This window comes from Lemur catta, chromosome 2 (genome assembly GCF_020740605.2).
Source record: "Lemur catta isolate mLemCat1 chromosome 2, mLemCat1.pri, whole genome shotgun sequence".
Classification (NCBI taxonomy): domain Eukaryota; kingdom Metazoa; phylum Chordata; class Mammalia; order Primates; family Lemuridae; genus Lemur; species Lemur catta.
Genome location: NC_059129.1, coordinates 102741892 through 102767608, shown reverse-complemented (window position 1 = coordinate 102767608; position 25717 = coordinate 102741892). Strand labels below are relative to the sequence as shown.

The window sequence follows — 25717 nt, the reverse complement described above, 5'->3', positions numbered from 1 at the left end:
AGTTTTGCTTTCCTTCCGTCTCTCAGGGCATGAGACCAACCAGTCACTGGAAAACAAGTTTTGGTGCCAGAGCCTTCCGTGGGTTCCAAGACTGCTTTTTCAGAGACAGGTACTTGAATCCTCTTGCTTTTGGCTCAGGGGTCTTTCTGTCCACACCCTGGGAGTTTGGGGCTATGTCTTAATAGGGTCGGGGGACAGTGACTGGCAGGTCACTGTGCCAGGAAGCACCCACCTTGGCAGCTCACTCCTCTCCTCCGTGGCAGCTGGTCATTCTAAGCCCAGACTGCCTTCCCTCTCAATTCGTTACAGCTATTTTGAGAGAGCTGCTGTAAGAGGAGGCCGATGTGAAATAGCGAAGCCAGTAAGGGCACGGGTGGCTGCCTCCTGCCTCCAGGGAACACGAGGGGCTGCGCCCCTGCGGCCTGTCCCGCCCCTGCGGCCTGTCCCGGCCCTGGCAGGTCTGCTCCCTCAGCTGGGCAGCCCATGGGACAGCAATCAGATTAACAAATGGCTGTGGAAACGCACGGACTGCTTGAGGGGCAGAAATAACATTACACCCCATTGGAGGGCTTTAAAGTCGCTCAGTGCAAGAGACCTTCAGAACTAGAAGAGAAAGCAGAGACCACCGACAGCCAAGCCCACCTTTGCCCACAGCCCCCGCAGAGGGACTGCTCACCCCCTGCAGAGGAAGGCGCATCTCTGCGTGAGGGAGACCACGGTTCACACCGCGTGACCCGATGCCCTGGCCGCTGTTCTTTGGACAGGGGAGGGCAACTGTGCCCAGGGCAGATTTATGGGCTGGCTTAGCCCAGTAGGCTGTCTGGGGCTGGAGCTCTGTCCAACAGGGGTGGCAATGACCACCCGGGACAATTGCATTTTCTCTCTCCAGAGTTTAAACCTGAGCCCCGCAGAGAGAGTCAGAGAGCGTGAACAGACGTGGACAGACAGACAGGGGAGCCAAGGCAGGCAGGGAAGCTGACAGTGGAGCGGGGCCCAGTGGGAGGGTGTGGGCGGGTGTCCAGCCCTCGGCAGCCCTCGTCCCCACACGGGGCGCCGGTCTCAGGACGCCCAGCCCGGGCCCCTGCGCGTTCACTCAGACTCTCCCAGGAGTCCACTGTATGGGACAAGCTCCAGTGGGTCTGTCTTAGTTACCACCTAAAGGAGCTAATCAAGAATCCGTGGGTCTGTTTTACAATGAGGGAGGCTTGGAGACCGCGGGCCACTCCCCAGGTTACAGAACCAGTCCAGGACCGAGTCCAGGCAGGAGTCCAGGTTTCCCTAGCTGCAAGCGTGCTCTCCAAGGGCTGGGGGCAGTTCAGGGGCAGGGGGTGCAGGGTGCGGACAGTGACTGGGGCAGATAGCGGAGGAGACGATGAGTTCAGTCACTCAAACTTTCTGTAACGTCCTTATCATTAAAAGCACATTTGTGAACAGTGAGAGTTGAGTTCTAAACTGCTCGTGGGTCATGCCTACTCCTGACTGCCGCTCAGGTGGTTTCTGGGAGCAGAGACTACCCGGCTCACCTCATCAGCCTTTGCTGGGTTGTGCCCACAGGGAAAATAGGTTAGGAAAGGGGGCAGAATGAGTAGAAATCTGCCCCCAAATGCAGACCTACTAACCAACTGTGTGTTCTAAAGGCAGATCCAGTCCAGTTTGGGGCTAACATCTAAAAGCCCATAGAGACCTTGCTGCCCGTACCCCAGTATTTAATGGAAAGAGAGCTTAGAGGGATGTTTTCTTCCTCCCACAAGAAACATCAACAGGCCTGGGGGTGGTGGGGCAGGTTAAAAGAAACGCCAGCAGGAGAGGTCTTTTTCTGAGAGGCTGAAGACCTAAGGAAGGAACTGTCAGGGCCAAACTTTGTCTGGAAGGAATAATCCTTGAGACAAGGCGTGCAGCCCACATGTCCCTCCTCACAGGCCCATGGACGCGGCCCGGGTGGCGGTGGTGGGGGCAGGCCTGATGGGGCTCTCCACCGCGGTGTGCGTGTCCAGACTGGCCCCCCCATGCTCCGTGACTGTCATCTCAGACAAGTTTACTCCTGACACCACCAGCGATGTGGCAGCCGGGATGCTTATTCCTCACGCTTATCCAGGTGAGAGAGATTCCAGCTCCTCTGTCAGAGGTGATGGATGTGGGACGGAATGACGGTGGAGTTCTGCCAGCAGAGACGGCTGGCTGTGTGCGTAAGTGCAACGTGCAGTTTTAACATCCTGTTGGGTCATCTCCTAGGAAAGGTTCAGTTATGCTGCGGGACAAAATCAACGACCAAATCTTAGCAGCTGAAAAAGCAAAGGTTTGCTCTTGCTCATGCTGTATGTGGGCTGAGCATCAGCAAGGGTGCGGCTTGTCACCCAGGCACCCAAGCCGCGGAGCAGCTGTCATCCAGATTTATTGCAGCACCCGTGCCAGGGGGCAAGGGAGCTCTGAGGGTCTCGCCTCACGGTTAAATGCTCTGGTCAGGAAGTGGCTTTCAACACATCTGATGACAGCTCATTGTCAGAGCTAGTCACGTCCCCCCACCTCTCAGGAGGAGGCAGCAGGTGCAATTCTGTGAGGTCCCCAGATGCACAGCAGAAGCATTTGATGAACAGCATTGAGGACTAAACAATCGGTGACTCTAAGCCTTTCAGAAATTACTTGTTATGGGACTAAAATCATCCTAACTTCTAAGCCAGTATAAAAACAATTAGTCAATATGCATTTAGGCCTGAAGATGTATTGATCTTTGAACCTGGCCATGTATCCTTTGCATTCTGCCTTCTTACGTGTTCAGTGAGTGGTGGGAAACAGCATCAACCAAGATCACATTGCAGCTAACAAGGTTTATACACACTGTCCCCACTTCCTCGTTTCCACTCTCTTTTTCTCCTTTAATTTTAGTTTTTATTCTTTATCAAAGTTATATGTGCACATAATTTAAACAGTCAGGTAATTTACAACATTGATTGCAAAAAACAACAATCTGGAATATGAGAATTGCCTTGCCCTTTCAATCTGGAAACACTGCTCTGTAGTCCAGGAAGCAGCCTTTGAGTTACTCAATTGTTCATTTCCTCCTTCTGATGTCTCTGACTCTTTTTTTGGAATTGCTGTCATATGGAGCCTCCTGGACTGATCCTCCAATTCTTTTTTTTTTTTGTGAGACAGAGTCTCACTTTGTTGCCCAGGCTAGAGTGAGTGCTGTGGCGTCAGCCTAGCTCACAGCAACCTCAAACTCCCGGGCTTAAGCGATCCTACTGCCTCAGCCTCCCAAGTAGCTGGGACTACAGGCATGCACCACCATGCCCGGCTAACTTTTTTTCTATATATGTAGTTTTAGTTGTCCATATCATTTCTTTCTATTTTTAGTAGAGACGGGGTCTCGCTCTTGCTCAGGCTGGTCTTGAACTCCTGACCTCGAGCGATCCACCTGCCTCAGCCTCCCAGAGTGCTGGGATTACAGGTGTGAGCCACCGCGCCCAGCCTGATCCTCCAATTCTTTTAGCTTTTCCCCTCTCCTATTTCTATCTCTCTCTTTATTTTGCTTTCTTGAGATTTTCCCAATTTTATCTTTCTCCTTGCTGTTGAATTTTTTTTATTTCTACTATAATATTTTTAATATTCCACAGCTTTTATTTTGCTCTCTGAATGTTCCTTTAACATCCTATTTGTGTCATATGGTTACAATGTCCTTTTTTATCTTTCTGAGGATACTAGTAAAAGTTTTTCTCCCCACATAGTTTCTGTCATCTCCAAGTTGTGTTTTTTGTGTGGTGTTCCTTATTTTTCATGATAAAGATTTTCCTTGGCTGTGCGGGAATCTTTACGTGCCTGCTGATGTTTATGAGTAGGACCCTGAACAGATGGGAATTTCTGGGTGCTTGCACAGGACTTGTTACCTGTGAGCTCCCCGGAGTGGGATGGCAGGGCTGTTTAACTGGGCAACCTCTGACATCATTACGTTTAAGTCTTTCTTCTTGGGAAGGTCACGTTCCCCAGAGAAGAAGCTTCCGTCTCCTGGCTGGGGAGGGTGAAGGCCTGCCAGCATTCTAGAAGGGGAGGGGAGAAGGGTCTGGGATCCTAGCATCTAGTCTGCCTGTGTTTCCTTAACCTCTTATTTTCAGTATGGCATCCCTGCCCTTGCCTGTATTTGGCGTTTCACAGTCCAGAGACCTTGTTTCACCCAATAATGAATAAACCCATCTTTTGCCAGGGTGGTGAGGGCAGTAGGCTTGGCATTGCAGGCTCAGGAACTTGGCTAGGTCAGCTCCTGGGAGCTGCCTCCCAGGAAACAAACACAGGAGCCTGGTGTATTTGCTAGATGCCAGCTCACATTAGGTGCCTTTCTTGGGACAAGAGTTCCTGTGTCTATTTTCCAGGGTCTCCCTTGCTTGTACCAGGCCTGAGTGGTCAGAAGGCTGCCTGGCAGTCATGGAATCATCTTCAAAGAGGGAGGCTCATCTGAGAGTTCATCCAGTCCACTGAGGCCCGAGCTCTCTTTGGCCAGGTGGCTGGGTCTCCTGGCCCAGGGTCTTGCTCTCCCTGGTGCTGCTGGATAAAGACTTTGGTCTTCTCTTTCAGAGACCCTATTCAGACCAAACCCACTAGTAAATATCTCTTGTACTCATAAATGTCAATACCATATGGGGACCATGCCTGTCCCACAGGGTTGCTGTGAGAATTAAATGAGTGAATATATGTGAAGCATTTAGAACAGTGCCTGGCACATGGTAAGTGCTATATCAGCATTTGCTATTCTTTCTACCACTCTGGCTACAGTTTTGTTTTACCAGCACTTGAACGTGAATTATGTCACCAGGCTTGCTTCACCCACGGTTGAACGGGAATTGTCTGTTCTTTGGGGATGACTTCTGCAGCATGTGAGTCCCAGCCACTGTTTTGTCTCTAAGGCTTGGGGTGGGAACAGAGGGCTGCGTTTCAATACAGCCCCACACGCTGGCACAGATCGTTGGGGTATGATCCATATGCAGTCTAATTTAGTTTTCTCTGTAGCTTATTATTTATTTCTTATTTCTAAACCAGCAGCCCTGGTCTGCAGTTTTGGACTATAGCATTGAGTTCACATGGGCACATGTTTAAAGACAACAGTACAGATCCAATGCTAAGAAATATTTATTAGCTCTATAACAAGTGAATTGTTTTAAAACTCTACTACTAAAGTGCCCTCACTGACCTGGGGGCTCTGTGTGGGGAGCAGGATGTTTCCAAGGGTCTCGCTCATGATCCTTCCATGGGAATCAGATGGCCACATACTTCACCCCCAGCTGGATTTGTCTGTGACTTTGGGTTATGCCTACTCCCTGTGCCTACAATGGACACTATTATTTGAGGGCTTAAACCCTGCCTCTTGTTTCCTCCCTGACAGGCCCGGCACCCTTCCAGAAGCTGTGTCCGTGTCTAACCCCCTGGGCTCTGGCAGGGATGCCTGGGGGATGGGTGGCCCCCACACGCCCCTGCTGGCCTCAGGAATGCTGCTCTGAGCTGGTCCCTGAGTCCATGGTGTGGAGGGTAATGGTGCCCCTGGCAGGGAAATCCGGCCTGCAGGGGGCTCTTCCCCAGGGGCCTGTCCCCCAAATGCAGGGCTTTTTTCTTGTAGGGCGAGCTTCCTGGGCTTCTTATCCACATGCAATGTGTTCCCTGCCCTGGCTGACCTGGGCCCCACAGACCTGCCCTTGTCATCCACTGCGTTTCAGCCCCCAGGAAGGAGGCCCTTTGTCCTTTGTCCTTTGTCCTATCACCTCAGCTGTGCGGCCAGCCGGATCTCTCAGCTGTAAACTAACCTCTGCTCAGCTTGGTGACAGACCCTCCGATGACCTCTGGAATAAATATACCTAGTGCCAAGGTCTGCCTTCCAGCTGGCTCACACATTAGGTTTTTCTGTGACTGGCCTGTTTCCCGCCCACTGATTAATCATTATATGAGCAGACACGGATGGCGTGTGTCAACATGCAGCACTCTGGCTGCTGACGGACCCTCCACTGTGGTACTTTACACAAATGTTCCTCCCGGCCTCCTTGTTTTTCCCGTTTCTAGGAAGGAGCTTATCTGAAGCACTGTCATTCTCATCCCTTTCCTTTCTGTTCCACTTTGCTTTGCTCCGTGATTGCAGACACACCCATTCACAAGCAGAAGCAGTGGTTCAGAGAGACTTTCGATCACCTGCTCTCAGTCGCCAGTTCTGCAGAAGCTGGGGACGCCGGTGTCCATCTGGTGTCCGGGTAAGTGAGGAAATCTCAAGTCACCTTAGAATTGAGGAGGACCTTAACAGACATTGGAGTTCAACATACACTCTTTATTGAGTATCTGCAGTGAGCAGAGTGCTGAATTAGATGCGGGAGGATTTAGAAAGAACATTATAGGCTTTCTCCAAAGAATTCAAGAAGGACAAGTTACAGTATTAGACTTTTTTTTTTTTTTTTTTTGAGACAGAGTCTTGCTGTGTTGCCCGGGCTAGAGTGAGTGCCGTGGCGTCAGCCTAGCTCACAGCAACCTCAAACTCCTGGGCTTAAGTGATCCTACTGCCTCAGCCTCCTGGGTAGCTGGGACTACAGGCATGCGCCACCATGCCCGGCTAATTTTTTTCTATATATATTTTAGTTGGCCAGATAATTTCTTTCTATTTTTAGTAGAGACGGGGTCTCGCTCTTGCTCAGGCTGGTCTCGAACTCCTGACCTCGAGCGATCCACCCACCTCGGCCTCCCAGAGTGCTAGGATTACAGGCGTGAGCCACCGCACCCGGCCAGTATTAGACTTTTTAAACAATAAACAACTGCCACAGTTTCCCATCACAAATATTATTTTGAGTTTCCTCAGGAACTATGCAGTGATTTGCAAATTTGGCTAAAAAACCACATAGGAGGTAAACATTGAGCTTGGGTTACATGGGGACGTTGTGGTGAATGGAAAGCAAACAGGTGTGACATTGGAATGAGTGCAGAGACCTAAAGGTACAGGGACGTCTTATTTATTTGGTGTCCTTGGAGAATGAGATAATCTAAAGAAGTAAATTTTGCAGTCACTAAAGTTGCCTTTGAAGTGCCATTTGAAAAAAAAAGATTTCTGAAATGGGTAACACGCTTCTATTTGATTTTTAATATCTGACTTCAGGAGACATGCATAATTAAATGAAAATTTGAGAATAAATTCTATTTAACATTCCTAAAACAGACTAGGACTTAAAACATGACAATATCTTTTAATATCTTCTTAAAGAGATCATTAAATATTCTATCACTTTTATATCTCAGTGTCATCATCTGCCATAACACATGCCATCTGTGTTATCGTGTGTGATAACAGTCTCCCTTCTGAAGAGCAGAGGGGTGTTTGCCTTTTACTAGGCCCCCAAGCCAGTACATCTTTTGTACCATTGTGCCTGCTTTAAACATTTTGCCCCATCTCCTCTTTTGATGTCAGGCTGCCCACTGGCATTTTCAGTGGGTGTACACACCTCCCTCAGGCAGATTTCAACCCTTTTTTTCTCTTTTTGTCTTTCCTCACTATCACAAACACCAAGATGATGTTGACGTCAATAATTTCCCAAAAGCCCCTCCGCAAAGTAGCAGCTTTTGCTCCTCTATCAACCTATGGATTGATTCTTCTCTGTAACTATCTCCAGAGCTAGCTGATGAACCACAGAGAATAACTGTTTGCATTGATTTATGGTCACTCTTTGTTTTTGTCCAAAACCAACACAATCCAGTCTAATTCACAAACTTTGGCTCTAAGTAATTTTTGGAAACAGCCATGTCCAAAATTCAAAGGTCTTTCAAGAATAAGACTTTACAAGTGTCCTGTGCCTTTTTGGCATACGTGGATAGCCTTATTCATTCATTCAAAATGATTTATTCAGCACTCCCCAGTGCCAGGTACTCTCTTAGGTATCAGGGATACAGCAATGAGCAAGTTAGTAACGCTGCCTGGCTCATGGCAGATGCTTGCTTAATAAATATGTGTTGAGTGAATTTTTAAGGAAAATAGACACAGTCCTGCCCTCATGTAGTTTATAATCTGTAGGGAATGCACTAAATCTAGTGAGTTACCAAACTCATTGTGGCGTGAGTTACCAAAGGGAAAGAGGACAGGGTGCCATGGAAGCAGATGTCTGGAGAACAAACTTGCTCTGGGAAGTTACGAGAAGCTACCCAGAACACAGAGTTTCATCTGAGACCATCGGGAAGAGTGTGAGCTAGTCTGGCGATGTTGTGGAGGTGAAAGGGGATGGAGACAGGTGGGAGACAGAAGAGACAGCATTCCAGTAGAGGGAACAGAACAGCACACACGTAGACCTGAGTCTAGGGGACTGGTGTGTTGGAGAGACTGAAGAAAGTCCAGGGTAACAGGGAGCCACTGAGGGGGTTTTCACAGTGAAGCAACGGATCATTTTTGCATTTCAAAAATATTTTGCCTGTAGTGTGGAGGATGGCTTTGTGGGAAGAGAGATGGTGGGATAAATTGGGTGTTGATAGTTGGGATAGAGAGTAGATGGAGTTGAGAAATGCCTAAGAGGCGATTGGATGGGACTTGATAGTTGATGGCATTTGGGGGGGAAGGGGGGAGAATCAAGGATGACTCTTGGGTTTCTGTGTTAGCACCTGGGTAGATGGGTACCACTTTCTGAGTTGGGTAAGGCTGGAGAAAGAGCAAGTGTGTGTGTGTGTGTGTGTGTGTGTGTGTATGTGTGTGTGTAAATGCATGAGACGTCTAAGTAGACTTATCCAGTGGGGAGTAGGCAGCATGGTCTGGATCTGTTTTTGGAGCTCAAGGGAGAGAACAGGGCTAGATATGAAACCTTCTGAGTGTTTGGCCTGTAGATGGTGGTGAATTTACAAAAGAGGGCAATCCAGCCCAGGGTGAGTGTGCAGAACGCGACAGGAAGTGGGCCAGCATACAGCCCTGCAGCAAGCAACATTTGTATTAATACCTTCCTGGGGACTGCTCTGAATGAATTACTTAGAAGTATAAATTCTGGTATGTTAATCATTAGCAACTATTTTTAATGCTATTTTAGAGCAATGATTTACAACATTTATTCATTTACTGATGAAGATAACGCAATATTTATAAATCCAAATATATACATAGCAGCTATAAGTAGCAGTATTACTACAGGCTTCTTGTTAACAATCAATATTGTTCCAGGCTCATCTACCCCAGTGATGCCAGTGACTTAATGATAACAGGGCTCCTCTTGGCAACCCTGGCTTCTCTCTCGTCCTACAACTAAACTTGATGACTTAAAACTTAACTCATAATTTGCACCTCTGCTTCCTTCACACCTGCTATTGCTCGTTCCAATTTAGGTATCTCATTTAGAATTGAGGCTAACCTTTAAACTTTTAACGTTTTGCTTACAATTTATGTAAACCATTGTGCAAAGCAGAAAAGACTTTCCTCAAAAATGCATCGTCATAAGAAAATAAAGAAAAATTGGGCAAGAGTTTTTTAGAAAAGGAGTATTAAATTCAATCTTTAAAAGGTATGTTATTTTGGCCAGGTGTAGTAGCTCACACCTATAATCCTAGCACTTTGGGAGGATGAGACGGGAGAATTGCTTGAGGCCAGGAGTTCAAGACCAGCCTGAAAATATAGTGAGACCCTGTCTCCACAAAAAATAAGAAAAATTAGCCGGGCATGGTGGTGGGCGCCTGTAGTCCCAGCTATTTGGGAGGCTGAGGCAGGAAGGCCAGATTGCTTGAGCCCAGGAGTTCGAGGCTGCAGTGAGCTATGATTGCACACTGCACCCCAGCCTGGATGACAGACAGAGACCCCCATCTCAAAACCCAAAAAGGTATGTTATTTTAAAAATGTCTTATTGCCCTAAACATGAACATTTGAAATTTAGCTACTGAGTTATCTAAACCCAAGAGAATGGAAGAATAGATCTTTTTCTCTTTACATTTATAGGAAGTGAATTTTTATTAATAGAATGCTTTAGAGAATATGTCACATGGAGTTTACTAGAAATATGTTATTTCACAAAATTTCAGGGAAATTTTCCACTTACTATTTTTGAGTTGGCAGATATTTCAGAGCCTTCCTACTGAAGAAGTGCCATTCTGGGCTGATGTGGTTCTGGGATTTCGAAAGATGACCGAGGAGGAGCTGAAGAAATTCCCTCAACATGTGTTTGGTCAGGCTTTCACCACCCTGAAATGCGAAGGCCCTGCCTACCTCCCGTGGTTGGAGAAAAGGTGAGTTGAAATGGCTGTTCCCTGTTCCCTTTATCTGTCATAGCAGCAAATAATTTCATAGCTATTCATAAAATTTTGTACTGAAAACTCTGTCCTCCCTCAGAGCTCTTTTGCATGGTGTTTTGTTGCTCACGAAAGGCTCAGGCTTTGTAAAACAGCCTGAAGACACTGTCTGTGTCACGTGGTCTAAGTCACACCATGCTCATGGACACGTCTGTCTTCTAGTTTCAGTGTGCACCTTGATGCCCAATTTGTTCCCCACCCTCCCCAGCCCCAGGGGAAACCCACTTACTGAAACAGTATCTTAGTTTTCTTCATCTGTAAAATGGAGAAGTTTGGAGAATAGGCTTCCAGCTAGACAGTGATGTAATTTACTCTACTTCTTTGGATGAGAGAATCCTATGCTTATTATAAACTATTTTTGAATTTTTTTCTCATTTGTGGTAAAGAAAATAGCTTTGTTATTCTCTTTTGTCATAAATAAGAATGCTAAAACTGAGGGCCTATCCAAATTATGTAATTTCTTCCTCACTAAGTTCAGCCCATAATATCTTGAACTTGCATTTTGGCTTGATTTTCAGAATTGTTTCCAGGTAGTTAGGAAACACATTGAGAGTATACTTATCTGAGATACATCAATAAATCTGCCTTTAGTTTAGTCTGGACACTGCAGGCATGTGGAGTGTCGTGAAACATTCACCCTTTCAATTCTTGAATCTGTATATTTGATAGATGAATAGAAACCATGTGAATTATTGCATAAATGTTGGAAAAGTGACTTGAAGCAAGCAGCAGGGGCAATAATCTGGTCCCAGATGTAGGTTATGGGATAACTGTTTCATACAACTCATTGATTACACAATTCTTTGTTGAACACCTGTATACGCCTGGCACTGTGCTAGAAGCTGGTCAAAAAAGAAGGATAAAATATGGTTACTTTTTAAAAAGAAATTCCTGGCCTATTGGGAGTGATTGTGTGTGTGTGCATGTTTATGTATGTGAATTAACAATTACAGTGATACACATGGTGAAGGTTAAGTCCAGATTCATTCAGGTTGGACTGGGAGCACAGAGGAAGGAGCCTAACTCTGCTGGGCACATCAGTGACATCATGATGTATCTTTGTAGCTTTTTAAGCACTTGTCTCACTGTTACCTCTTAGCAATTTATATAGGACATTCTGCTTTTTAAGTTCCAGTTTCATAAAACCTGTACTTTTGTCCCTTTTTTCCTGGCCCATAAATCACTGTGTGCTAAATTTGGACTTGTATCCTAAGCTGATAAATGTACATTCTGAGCCATCACTCGATGGAGTTGTCCACCAGCCAGCACGCAAGTGTCAGCCAGCAGCATCACCATCTTTTCCGAGTGGCAATGTTGTGTAGCGTTACACTTTTTCCCTAATATTAAACAAATGACTGGAAGTAGAAAACTAGAAGTGTTGATGCCAGTGATAAGAAATTGAGGTGTCATATATCTTATGTTTATAAAATTCAGAGAAGTGGAAATTATTAGGCAGGCCAAATAGTGACAGAGCTTTACTTTCAATATGATGCATATTTTTTTTTATTATGAGCCCTTCCTCTGAAAAAACCCAAAATGGAAGAAATGTGCAAAATATTGTGTAAAAAAGGTGAGGTGTCATTAGAAAGTTTTAAAATTTTTGATATTTTTAATTGTCTTGGACTGAAGTTTCGTTATTACCCCAAAGTCTATCATGTTTGGCTTCTCATCTTGGACTTTTGTTTCAGGGATCAGGAAGGTCTATAGGGAACCTGGCTGGAGCCTTGTGGTCTCTGGCAGACCAGGAAGAGGTGGGTGAGAGAGAACCTGAGAGTGTTGCTCTCACTCAGAGAGACTGTGAAGGGCTGGTCAAGGGCTTTTCTGTGTGGGGATGCCTGGGACGGTGCCAGAGGGACAGTGAAGGATGCAGAGATAAGGGAAGTGAGGAGATCCAGTAAACCCTTTATCCAAAGTCCTAACACTTTGATTATCACTTTATCTTTCCTCTTTATACATATTTTTTCAGAACCATTGAAAGTAAGTCGCAGACATGATGACTCAGTAAGTTTTTAAACACTTGTTCTAAGAACAAGGATATTCTTTTATGTAAGCACAGTACTACGACAAAAATCAAGATCTTTATATTGATACAACACTATAATCTATGGACCTTATTCATGTTCTGCCAATTGTCCCAATGATGTCCTTTGTAACTGCATTTACACATTTTTTTCTGGTCCATGATCCAATCCATGATCACATGATCACACATTGCCTTCAGTTGTCGTGTCTCTTTAGTCTGTTGTCTGTCTTTATCTTTTATTACCTTTACAACTTTGAATAGTATAAACAGTTTTGTACAGTGGCCCTCAATGGGAGTTTGTCTGAGGTTTCCACAGGATTGGATTGAGGTTTTGCGTTTGGGTGGGAATGCCACAGAAGTAACGTTGAATCCTGATTGCTTCATATTAGCAGGCACGTGATGTCAGTTTGTTCCTTTGCTGGGGATGTGAACTTTTATCACCTGGCCTGCCAGGTGTCTCCACTGTGAGTCACTACTTTTTCCCTTTGTAATTACTAAATATTTTGTTATGATATACCTGTGACTATGAAAATATTCTGTTCCTGTAGAAACTAGTTCCTATGAAACTAGTACTTTTGCCTACTAGTTTTAGCATTCTTTGATGATTCTTGCCTGAATCAATTATTACTGTGATGTTTGACAAGTGATCTTTCTATAACTCCTTCTACATTTTGTTTGCTTTCTACTGTAAAAAAAAGAGTATTTCCTTTTCCTATGTTTTTTATTCGATTATTTATTTATACAAGTATAAACTCATGGATTCCTATTTTATTCAATGAATTGTAACCTATACTCTTATTTATTTTCATGTTCAAATTGTCTAAGATTTAGTCAGTGAGAGCCCCTTTAAACTGCTCCTGTGTTTTTTTGACTCATTCACATCACTTTTTAAGCACTTCCTTACTTTTGGGCACAACGGGATTCTGTACACCCCCAGTTTTGAGAAGAAAACAATTTTTCTTTTCATGAAAATTTTCCTCCATCTTTTCCTTAATGCAAACCTGAGGTAATGCCACAATTTAATATTATGGATTCATTACAGAAATAAATTGCCTTTACTCTTTCTCCCTCTCTTTCTCTCTGTCTCCTGAAGTTTTCCCTCTCTTGTGATTTGACTCCTGATTTTGGGTGTAGCTAAAGAACATACCCAACATCAGACCCACTTCTACCACAAGCACCCGGAAGGCCAAGTTTACATTTAGAATTCCTGGATTCCCAGGGGTGTCGCATCTTAACATGGTGGCAAGGGGCCTTAAGTGCACTCCAGGGGGCACCCCAGCCCAGGCACGCGGACTCCATCCCATACCCTCCCCCTGAAAATAGTCCCTTGGCCACCATTTGGGTGCACCAGGGGTGCACACTGTGGTGTGGTCTGCCCCTCGAAGGAAGACAATGCAGGCCCTGAACAAATGTAGGGGATATGGGGGTCCTAGGTCCCCAGAACATGAACTAGAAGTGAAGGGAAAGGACTGGCTGAGCACATCTCTGTGCCCCACGTACTCATTGTCTCAGGGGCACGGTCTTCTAGGCGCCCAGCCAAGGAAGGAAGGGCTCAGAACAGCCAGGGTAAGCTGTGAGTCCTAGTAATGGTCTTGAGCTTATGGGTTACCAGGGTTAAGGGATGTGAAGAGTTTCTCCCAATCTCTCGCTGAAGCATTGGGTATAAAGTCAAGAAATAAGACCTAACCGGTAATTCCTCCTGGGAGAGAGGACTCATTGCTTTCCTTTTGCTTTAGGGGACAAATAGTTGATAAGGTCCTTGGGAGACAAGGAAAGTTTTGATGAGGCAGGGAGGGAGCATGAAGGCCCAGGGCACCTGAAGGATTGTCACTGTGGGAGGGACAGAGGCAGGGAAGCCAGCTTCACTCCCCCCCGCCCCCCTGCGGGTCACCTCCTCTGAGCAGTCTTCCGAAGTCTCCCAGTTTGCCTGGCTCTGCTCTGAGCCATCTCTCCGCGATGGGGGTCCGGGAGTCCCCCGTCAGGCCGGGAAGTGACACCAGCCCCCAGCGCTGCCCTGCACCTGCGTGGCCACCCTCCTTGCTCCCAGGCTTGTTGACAGTGAAGGTTTTAGCTCCGGGGCAGCCCTCAACCATTCCTACACAAAACAGAAATCACCTGAACAATGTCTTCTTCCTGCTTCCAAAGTATCACCTTCTAGAAAGCAGGCCCAGGTTTCCATAATAACCGTATTTTCAGGCCTGATCTCTGACTGCGGGGTGAAGGCCGGGGAGCAATCCTGCTGCCCCCTCAGGAGGTGTGGGCCTGCGCTCAGCGTTGCGCCCCGCTTAAGATAGCCCAGAGAGGGTGGTGCCACCTGCTGACCGCAGCGGCCTGATGACAGGCAGACGGCTGTCGTGCTTCCCGTCTGCAGCCGGCTTACAAGAGGACCGAGGGGCTGCTCTTGGCCCCCATAGGGTCCCGGGGAGGCCCCCTGCTGTCTTTGATGCGCACGCGGCAGCTGGGACGCGAGTGGCACAGACAGAAAGCCGCAGTCTGCGGCTGGGAAGAGTGGAGGAGGAGACCCTTGTCCCAGCAGGCCCCCCAGACCCGACCCTATCTGCAGCGCCGCTCTGCAGCCCCCTGTGCCCCGATGCCTTGCTTCCTCCTGCTCCGCAATGCCCCCTCCCCCGTCAGCACGCAGACGCCCCTCTCTGTGCGGACTAGCGGGGCCCAGCCCCAGCGCTTGGCATCCCCTGTGCCCCCGCGGGGGGTTCGCGGGGCAGGGTGAGCAGGGCCGCGGGTGGGAGACCCCATGGCGAGCCCCGCCAGCCCTGCCTGCCCCCCGCACTCCGGTCTACTCTGTGGCCTCCCACGCAATAAGTGTTCAGCCTCCGGCCTTCTGCCTCTAAAGTGAGCTCTTCGCTCAGCTACTTACACAGGATCTTGGGCCTAAGAACTATCCTTCTGAAATAATACAAACTTCTAGGGAAAAAAATGTTTTTTACCACAAATTAGGTCTGTAGTATTTTTCAAAGAAGAGATCATCATCTCCTTCTCAAAAGAAGAAATAACAATGCCCAACAATATCCAGAAAAACCCCCAGTGACTCAGTCACCAAGCAGATCATATTTTATATCTTCAGCGAGTGGAGTCATACTCTGCTGCTTTTTCACTCACCCCTTCCAGGAGGGAATCATAGAGGCAGAGGAATCATCTTCCGCCTGGCAGCCTATATATCACCCCGGAGGGACCAGGACCGCCCTCCCTGGATGACACCGGAGAGCTGGGCGGCCGTTTCTGTAACTGGGCCCCGATTGCTTCCAGGGGGCCACACCGTGTCCCGCGGCGGCCCCTGCTGACCGCAGCGCTGACCGCAGCGCTGACCGCAGTATTTCCCTTTCCGCCGTCCTCTCCTCCCCACGCGGCCGATAAGGCCTCTCTGTTACTTTCTTTCTCTGCCAGAGCCCTCTGTCTCCCGTCTTTGCCTTCCCTGGGTCTTATGTTCTCCGCGCGGCCTGACTCGCGGAGTCAGGGAAGGGAACCCCTGCGACTTCCTGCCCGCTGTACGGAGACAGGGCTGTACATCAGCAATGCTGACGGGTCGTCCCAGCCGTACAAACGTCCAACTCGCGGAGGTCCCTTCCCTTGTGCAGCAGACCCCTGCTCCGCGCCCAGCACGCGGGACCCGCTAGAGCACGGCCTTCCTCCCCTTCCAACCATCTGCCCCCAGCCCCTAACCAGAGGAGCAGTGGGCAAAAGGCACAGACTCGCCGTCTACTAGGAGCGCCCCGCTTTTTCCCTGGCTAGGCAAGGATGAAGTGAGAGGGCACTGGCCAGCAAGGTGGAAAAATGATGGTGTTTGTTGTTTCTGATGATGTCAACAACGGTAGTAGGGACTAGGTGGAGGCTGTGTGGGGTGCAGCAGCACTGGGGGCTTCCATTAGGGCTTTGGGGGTTGCTCTAAGGCAGCTGCAGAGGGGAACTTGCTCTTCACAAGCCCACCTGCAGCTAGACGGCCTAAGTGTGCACGGCTGCCCCGTTCAGGCCCACCCTGCCTGCAGAAACCCTGAGCTTCATCTACACTCACCTCCTCCACGGGGCCAGAGGCTGCTCCACGCCTGAACGGGGCCTAGACGGAGTAATATGAGTCCATGGAGTGGACAAGGCAGGGAGGGACTTCCTGAGAAGTGTGAAAGAGAATGCAGTTTATTTTACTGGAGTACGATTGCAAGGGCATGAGTGAGGAATGTGGTCATCAGATGACATAATGTTGTCAGGTCAAAATCAGACTGTATCTATTTAGTTGCTTTATAAACCTAAGAAATTATTTTAAAATTCTAACTATTATAAGGTATCTTAGGTATAGCTACATTGAGTGTCACCCTGAAGAAACAGTGGATTTTTTTCCCCCGCAAATCTGTATGCGTAGTACTATTTGCCAATTGAGATTTTAAATTAGGTTTTTTTCCTTGGTTTCAGACAAGTAGATCACTGTTAATAAGGCATTGCTCTTCAGGTTTGAAACAAGGACTAATTTCAAAAACCGACTACATCTAATAATGCATGCATAATACATCCTACTACTCTGTCTAATAAATTCCTTATGTAAAATATCTCACAGAGACAGCCTTGCCCCCTGGTCCCTGAGCACCAGCCCAGGCCCAGCCATCCTTGCTTGTATCTTTGGCCACAGCTGCCTCCTCCCTGGTTCTCACCTCTCCTCTCCAAGCTATCCTCACATAGTGACTCAGAAACTCGATGCTGTTTTCCTCCTTCCAACTAACTTTAAAAGACAGATGCCACCTTGGTAGCCACCAGGCCTTCCTGGATCACAGTAGAGCCGGGCTCCACACAGAGGTGGGGAGAAGTGTCCCCTTCCCAGTTCTGAACCTCCAAGGCAGCCCTGCTCGGAATCAGTGCCAGCCTGGGGCCCTCACCCTCTAGCCGGGGGAGCCCACTGGGGAATGGACACCTTGCTGTCCCCTCCTCCTTTCACCATCCTGGGCCAAGGCACAGAGTCCAAAAGCAGTCTGGCCTGCAGAGAAGCAACTCGGCCTTCACACAGTCATTTACCTTCTCGCCCCAAAGTAGTCTTAGAACCAAGAAGAAAGAATCAGAAATTTTAAATTTTAAATGAAAAAAACATTTTTTCTCCCTAGTTTCTACTCATTAAGTTTCAAAAACTATTAGGGTCTAAGTTTCAGCAAGTGAATTGCAGGGCCACATGGGCTCCAGGGAATATATTGGCTCTGCTGGTTTAGTTGCCTTGTCTCACCCTTCACTGTGTCCCTGCAGAGCTGTACCTTCCCTCCTGCCCTGTCTTCTCATTCCTCTCCCTCCCTCGTCCCACTGCCCCCAGGGCTGCTGGCAAAGCAGCTGCTCACACCTATTGGTGCCCATGCTCCATCCCACTGCACTGGAGCCCTCCAGACCCTGCTGCCCACAGGGTCTCCACAGCAGAGCCCCTACCTCTCTGTTTAGTGCTACGCAGGGTTCCTCTCTCACCAAGTCTTCAGCTGAGGAAGAGGATGGGAAGTAGGGTGGGAATTGCCTCTAATCCCAAGAGCAGAGAAGGGATGAGGGGACTTCTCTTTGCTTGTGGGAGATGGAGTGTGTGTGTGGGAAGGGGGGACGTATGTGTAAAGAAATGCGTAGTGGACTCCCATCCTTCTCAGGGGCACAGCCAGCTCAATTTCCCTCCTTGCTGAAATTCCCATTGAGTTGAAAGAAGGGCCCCAAAGATGACTGTCCCCCATGTTTATGGTCAGGCTGATGTAGTCCAGGGAAAATAGGCACTCATGTTTTAGGGTGAGGACCAGAGGACATTAGGCTGGGGCTATTTAGTGAGCCCAGGTTCTTGAGAGCCCCCTGTCCCCTATTTTCTTATGGGAAATTGGGACAATGGTATTCTCTCTCTCTGGGATGAGGACTTGCTCAGTTTCAGGAAGCCCCAAAAGGAAAGTCATCAAGCTTCTGATACCCAATCATGTCCCCCCAAACTTCCAGAATAACTATCTCATATGATCATAAAAGCAGCATTGTAGGCACCTGGTCACCTAACTTAACATCCAGCTTCTGGGTACAGTTTCCTCCTATGCATTGATGTCATCTTGATGCATTGCCCATGGGATGTATAATGATGACTGGGCATCATCATTTGCATTGCAGTGGCATAAAGCTGCCCAGTCTCTGGGCATATTCAGTAAATTTGCTCTTGGGGAACAAGGCCTGGGAGGGACCCAGCACAGTAGGCCTGACAGGGCCTTCCAACAGCCCAGCCGCTCTGGTAATTTAAGAAGTCTCCAAGTACAGGTTGGACTTTCATCAGGAGCTAGTACCACAGGGGACCCTTGAAATGCAAAAGAATACATTTGCATTTATTGAATGCCTGCATAATTATCCTAACAATCCTGTGAGTTAGACATTCTCATCCCTGGCTTACAGTTGAAGAAACAAGTTCAGTGAGTTTAAGAAATTTGCTTAAATCCCAAGGCTGGTAAATTCTCTTATTTCCCTGAATTAGGAACATAATTCTGACTTTTAATTAGGATGGCTGGAGCACAGAACCTACTATTCAAATATGAGAACATGGAATCCACAATTAACATGGAATCTACAATCTATTAAAAGCAAAACCAAGATAATGTTCAAATAATGATTAATTTAAAAAATGTTTTTAATTGAAACGTCATTCTTAATTCAATGTAAGTGGTGTATGGGTATTCCTGAGGGCAGGAATACTCATAGATGAAGGTCTTATATTTTACAGTAGCATAACAAACCCCTAAACCTTTTAATTTTTCTTACAAAAAATCTTTATTGAGCAACTGTAATGTGCTTTGCACTATGTCAGACTTTTTCCAGATGTTGCCTTATTTCATTTTCACAATGAGCCTATGAAATCAGTATTATTATCCCTGTACTATGGACTGAAGGATTAAAGCTTAGAGAAGTTGAATAATTTGATCAGGATCATAAGAATGGTAAAGGGTAGAGCGCTCCTGAACCCTTTTTAAATGTCTTTTCTTTGTGTTCACTGTTTTAGAGATTATAAACACACTGCAAAGTGTTGGTCAGTATCATCACAGAATTCCAACATACTCTTCTTTCTAAGCCAGTGTTGGGGGGAAAAAAACTTTACAGAGTTATTTTACCTTTAACAACATTCATCTATTATTGTATGTTTAGAACAGATAATTTAAGCTTCCAAATTGTTTATTCTACTGAGAGAGATGAAAACTTGTGACCATAAAATTTGTTACATTCAATATTTTCATCTATGAGCTTTTTACTTAGAAAACAAACAAACAAAACAGCTCCAGCCTCATTCTCCCTCTTTTAACCACTTTTAGTTACATCAGAAAGTAATCCATTGGCTTTATTGGTTTTTTGCAGCCCTAAAGTATGAATGTTTGCCAGATTTTTTTCTTTGGTTTCCTTCTCTCAAGTAAAAAACTTACTGTCTTCCATGGATTTTCAGAATAACAAGAAAGGATGCATAGAGTAGAAATGCCAGCGCTTAGGATTTAAGCCCTGTTGTTTGGAGCATTGGTGCTGGACATACAGCTTGTATTTAATAGGAAGCGCACTGCAGGCTCATGTAATCTTACAGCAAGAGGCAGCCTTTGAGCTCTCTCCCCTAGCACAGTGCTTGGCACAGCACAGGCCCCCAGCAAATATTTGTTTAATAATAAATGAATCTGAGGAGATGGAGCCCATTGCAGCAGCTTCCCCTTCAGTCAGATGCAGAGAAGTTGGAAAGTGGCGCGGAGATCGCTCAAGGCTGTTCTTGTATATAATAGGAAACTGAGCTATTGGGGTCAGGCTCTCTGCACTGGAGCAGCAATGTTGGTCTGTTCCACTCTCATTAACTTGAAGTATTTTCTAAAAATGGGATCCAGTGTCAGAAGACCAGTTTCCTGCTGATCTTGATACAAGTTTCAATTGAACTTTCCAAACAGGAAGTGAGATCCCTCCTTATTACATTAAAAATCAGTTGTCAGTCAGGCACGGTGGCTCATGCCTGTAATCCTGGCACTCTGGGAGGCCAAGGCAGGAGGATCACTTGAGGTCAGGTGTTTGAGACCAGCCTGAGCAAGAGTAAGATCCCATCTCTACTAAAAACAGAAAAATTAGCCAGGCATGGTGGCTCCTGTAGTCCCAGCTCCTTGGGAGGCTGAGGCAGGAGGATTGCTTGAGCCCAGGAATTTGAGGTTGCTGTGAGCTAGGCTGACGCCATGGCACTCTAGCCCGGGCAACAGAGTGAGACTCTGTCTCAAAAAAAAAAAAAAAAAAAATCAGTGGTCAAACCATGCCGTCATTTACCACCTTCTCAGCCACCTCTTATTTGTGCTCTGGAAGTTTCTGCCTTTTCTTATGTTTTCCTTCACATTAAACTTTTGTTTATCTGGCCTTCAAAGCAGATGGTGCTCAGAAATGCTGGCATGACCACTTCTGCTCTCTCAGGAGCAGGTAGGGTACAAGCACTCTACCTCCATTTCCCATGTCAGCCCTTCCCAGTTTCTCCCTGAAATAGGCTGGGATTGCAGCAGTCAGGGAGAGAGGATGCCAATGTGGTGTCACCCTGTATTTGTCAGGGTTCTCCAGAGAAACAGAACAAGCAGGGTGTGTGTGTGTATATATGTATATAAACAAGGAATTGGCTCACACAGCTGTGGAGGCTGGCAAGACCCAAGCTCTGCAGGATGAGTTGACAGGCAAGTTGGAGACACAGGAGAGCCAATGGTGTGGCTCCAGTCCAAAGGCCAGCAGGCTTGACACCCAGGAAGAGCCAATGCTTTAGTTCCAGGCCAGAAGCAGGGAGAAGCCAATGTCCCGGTGTGAAGGCAGTCCAGCAGCAGGAATTCGCTCTCACTTGGAGGAGGGGCAGCCTTTTGTTCTATTCAGGCCTTTGACTGATTGGACAAGGTGCACCCACATTAGGGAGGGTAATCTGCTTTACTCAGTCTACTGATTTAAATGTTGATCCTCATTCAAAAACACCCTCACAGGAACACCAATATTTGGCCAAATATTTGGGCACCCGTTGGCCCAGTCAAATTGACACGTAAAATTAACCATCACAGGCCCAAAGTAAGATTTCATATTGTCTTTGGTACTGGCTGACATTTCCTTCAAGCCCACTCGGTAAGGGGCCCCGAGCTGGGTCATGAGGGCCGTAAGAAGCATAACATGTAGTCTCTTCCCTTGAGGAATTTATGATTTACTGATATCAGTCCCCTAAAATGTGTTGTGCTTAGTAGCTTTCAGAGTAGTGGCTACTATCTTACTGGGACCTCACAGCCCTCCCCTGAGGCAGGCAGGGCGGTGTCATCCCCAACACAGATGAGGAAACTGCGGAGCAGAGAAGTGAGGTGAGTTGGCCAAGAGCTCAAAGCTAATGTGAGACAGAACTGGGACCTAATCCCTAACCTTTCTGATCCTACATCCCCTCTCGTGTATTAACAGAACTTCACCCTGCCAGGCGTTCACACCTCTGTCTGCCAGTACCTCTGTCAGCCCTTCAGGAAGGGCCCCGCGACTGACACTGTTTTGGTCCCTCTGGGCAGCGCCTTGTGGCCACGCACTCGACCCACATCTGTGGAACACAGCTGCCGAGAGCCTCTTTCTCACATTAAACCTTCTTAGACTCATACTTAATCATATGAAATTCATATTAAACCTATAAATAAGAATACACAACCTGGGGGTTATTGTTTAATGGGTACAGGGTTTCCATTTTGTAAGATTAAAAAAGTTCTGGAGATGGATAGTGGTGATGGTTGTACAACAGTATGAATGTGCTTAATGCCGTTGAATTGTACACTTCAAAATGGTCAAAACGGTCAAATTTTATGTTATGTGTATTTTACCACAGTTTTTAAAAAAGAGTATAGGGCCTGGATAAGCCATTTCTTTTCATTATCGATATACTTGGTCCAAAAAATAATTACCAGTTACAACTGTCATTTAGTCTATTGACCGCAAATATGTTGTGTTCTCATGCTAATATCCCCGTAGACATGGGGAGGCGGGCATGTGACCCCGTACCAACCATTTAGTCAGGGAGACCAGACTAATGCAAGGGAACATGAGGAGCTAGCGATATGAGACAAAACGTCCAAGGCAGTAAATTTGGGTGTTAAATAAATGAAATAAACAAGAAATGCTTGCTTAAAATACCAGATCGACTTGGTATTTATTTAGCATCTAGAATGATATAGGAATTCTACAAAACATAAAAAGGGCAAGACATACGAGTATAATTTCCTTTGTTTTGAATTTTCAAAATAGGTTTTCATTTCGGTACAACTGTAAGAACCCCCAGTCCCCAAGGCTAGGAGGCAGCTGATGGCTGGAGTCTGGCCCTGGAAGTTTTCGAGGTGTGTTCAGCAGGTCGTCACCTCATTTTTGTTCCCGTGTTCCTGTTCTTCACTTCCTGGAGGTAGCTGAGCAGAAGGCGACTGTGGCTCACCTCATGGTCTTTCTTCCCAGGGTGAAAGGGAGTGGAGGGCAGATACTCACCCGACGAGTGGAAGATCTGTGGGAGCTTCATCCATCCTTCGACATCGTGGTCAACTGCACGGGCCTTGGAAGCAGACAACTTGCAGGAGACTCAAAGATTTTCCCTGTAAGGGGCCAAGTGCTCAAAGTTCAGGCTCCCTGGGTGAAGCATTTTATCCGAGATGGGAGTGGGCTGACGTATATTTATCCTGGTATATCCCATGTAACCCTGGGTGGCACTAGGCAAAAAGGAGACTGGAATCTGTCCCCAGATGCAGAAATTAGCAGAGATATTTTTTCCCGATGTTGTGCTCTGGAACCCTCCCTCCGTGGAGCCTGCGACATAAGGGAGAAGGTGGGCTTGAGACCCTCCAGACCAGGTGTGCGGCTGCAGAAAGAGCTCCTAGCCCGGGACGGCCAGATGCTACCTGTGGTCCACCACTACGGCCACGGGGCCGGGGGCTTCTCGGTGCACTGGGGCACTGCCCTGGAGGCCGCCAGGCTGGTGAGCGAGTGTGTCCATGCCCTCAGGACCCACACTCCCAAGTCAAAGCTGTAGATGTCATGAAATGACAGCAAATGGCTCCGGAGACTATTGATCAAAGCACAGTTTAAACATCAGAACAGGTTCAAATAACTTTTTCATTGCTTGAAAGTTTAACTAGGCATTTCTTTGTTTTCAAAATCAGAAACAATGCAGCAGGTAAACTTAGGAAGTCTAGTACTAATGACACAGGGCATAAAGCTCTTTTTTTGTTCTTAAAAATACTTGTTATAGAGTAAGATTTCTTTTAGATCTGATGTCCAAGCACCTATGCTAATTTATACGAATGCTGGAAGCTATAAGGATTTTGACATTTTTTTTGGCTCACAAATCCACAGAAAGAGATAATGTATGGAAAAGTCACCGTCAGTTGCAGAGCTACCTGTGATCCTCTTAGGTTATAATGAGCATTATAATCCCTCTAAATACATGATGATCACAAAATGCAGACTTGCCACATTTAATTGAAGACAAAGTATGATGACTGCTAGCATTAGTGGCAACCTTTTCCTCCCCTCAGCTGGTAATCATGGTAGAAGACAGAGATGAAGTTGCTTAGGGATCTGGCATCAATTCAGTAGCTGGAGTCGATCACCTAAGTGTTGTACATTCTGTTACCACAAATGACGGCGAGCTGGCTTGCTGTGTAGCTGACTTTGCCTAAGCATTTTTGAAGATTGAAAATCATGTGCAGCCAAAGAGCTAATTTGCTAATTAAGGTGGAACAATCATTCTGCATGACATCTAAGCAAAAGGCATCCTGCAGGTTGTTAAAACATGCTGGGGAAAAGGGGAGTGTGTCTCATGACAAAATGAGTTTGGGGATTGCTGAGTTAAATAAGTTTTTCCTGGCTTTTTGCCTCAGGCATGCCCAGAGCCTTTAATCTGCTCATGTGTTTTGTGAATCTTCAGAAGGGTGTTTGGCTTGGGTGAATGGAAAGCCAGATGCTATTCATTGAGGTAAGGAGGCTTGAAAAGAAATAGATTTAATTTTAATGTTTGAAAGAGATGACAACCTATGTTTAATGATAACAGGTTCTATTTTGGACATCCTGGGTGAGATGTGGGATTGGCAATGAAAATGGGAAAGAGAAAGGTCCCCGCACAGCTCTGGCTTTACTGTCTCTTTCATTGAGCATCAGCGTATGATTTTGTTTAAAGAGAACATTCTGCTGGTAGAGAGTGAGAGAAGCATGCTGGCGTGTTGGATAATCTTTATCATTCCACTTCTGCAGTCTTAAAATTCTTAAGTTAAATCAAGTGTGAGAGCTTTTCTACAGATTTCCACCAGGGGGTGGTGTTGCATCAAATTCAGATAAATTGGTACAGTCGACTATTTAGAAATGACTAGAAATAAAAAATGGATACCAAGTGTGCAGAGTGTGTGTGATTCTTTTGAGGCTTTGGAGTTTACATGCTCAAAATGCAATGATTCTGAATTCTGTTTAAAGAATTTGTGAAATGTATAAGTTTAGATAGACTGGAAACACACATATGCATCTCACATAATCCATTAGAAATAAGGTTATGATAAAATGGCATTTCAAAGGGGGGAAACAAAATTTTTAATGGTTAAAAATAAAAAGGAAGGACACTGCTCAGAAAAGGTAGGACTTCAGTCGTTTCGCAGTGGTTTTCAGAGTACGCCTTTGTTCCGTGTGCTGCTACATTTTTATTTTGTGTGCAGAGGCTCACACTCTAAGACCTTTGCCTATTTGCTACCCTAGTTTAGCTTCACACTGCATTTTGCATTTCTAAAGCTCAGCACTACGAGACTGCAAGACTGGAGGCTTCTTGGAAAAGTGGCCATGGCTGCATGCCCTGATTTCATTTTCTCTAATTGCTAAATATTTGCTCCCAGTGTTTCTCAAAGGTTATTTATTTTGGTCAGTATCTGCCAATCTGGGGTGCACCCGAGAATCACCTGGGAAGTTCTGAAACAATATTGATGTCCAGACCTGCTTTCTGAAATTAGACTCTTTGTGGGTGGGGTGCAAGTATGGCATCAGTATTTGCTCAAAACTGCCCACAGGTTCTAACTGACAACCAGGGCTGAGAACCACCGAACACTATTTCCCTTCTCTCCTCGTAGGGCTCCCCTGCTAGTATAACTACAGTCCTTCCCCTCCTTCTCTGCCTTCTTGGTGCATTGAGCTAAGAGGGATGTGCTCACTTAAGCAGGTGTGTCCTTAGGCACTGCTGGGCAAAGTGGCCTATAGGAATTAGCTGTCTCCCAAAGTGGCTCCCTAGAAAAGCTGGGAATCACCTTGCTGGCTATATAGGTCAGCTGCCCAGAGACAGCTGTCTGTCATTGTCTAAAAGATGAGAGACTGAATATACAAATGGACAAAGTCCAGAGCATACAAAAATAGAACTCTGACTCACAACCTGCAGCAACCTACCCAAAAAACCAATCCCCTTTTCTGCAATAAACAACACAGGAAGCC

The 25717-nt window shown here is 46.4% G+C and overlaps 1 protein-coding gene across 2 annotated transcripts; it reads left to right on the top strand.

Moving 5' to 3' along the window:
* On the top strand, positions 1–24646 carry DDO (D-aspartate oxidase). Of its 2 annotated transcripts, XM_045544177.1 has the most exons (5): positions 1–109; positions 1920–2095; positions 6113–6221; positions 10021–10197; positions 22718–24646. In XM_045544177.1, the coding sequence occupies exons 1-5, from the start codon at positions 30–32 to the stop codon at positions 23283–23285; spliced, it is 1110 nt and encodes a 369-aa protein (XP_045400133.1). In that variant the 5' UTR covers positions 1–29; the 3' UTR covers positions 23286–24646. The 2 variants fall into 2 exon arrangements, with proteins under 2 accessions (XP_045400133.1, XP_045400134.1); XM_045544178.1 differs by lacking the exon at positions 1920–2095 and having other exon boundaries at positions 88–109.
* Positions 24647–25717: the final 1071 nt, after the last annotated feature.

Excerpts from the sequence above, each read along its gene's own strand:
- DDO (XM_045544177.1), top strand. The coding sequence starts at position 30 with ATGAGACCAACCAGTCACTGGAAAACAAGTTTTGGTGCCAGAGCCTTC. Across the intron at positions 110-1,919 it reads GACTGCTTTTTCAGAGACAG|GCCCATGGACGCGGCCCGGG; the intron begins GTACTTGAATCC and ends CCCTCCTCACAG. Across the intron at positions 6,222-10,020 it reads GGTGTCCATCTGGTGTCCGG|TTGGCAGATATTTCAGAGCC; the intron begins GTAAGTGAGGAA and ends ACTATTTTTGAG.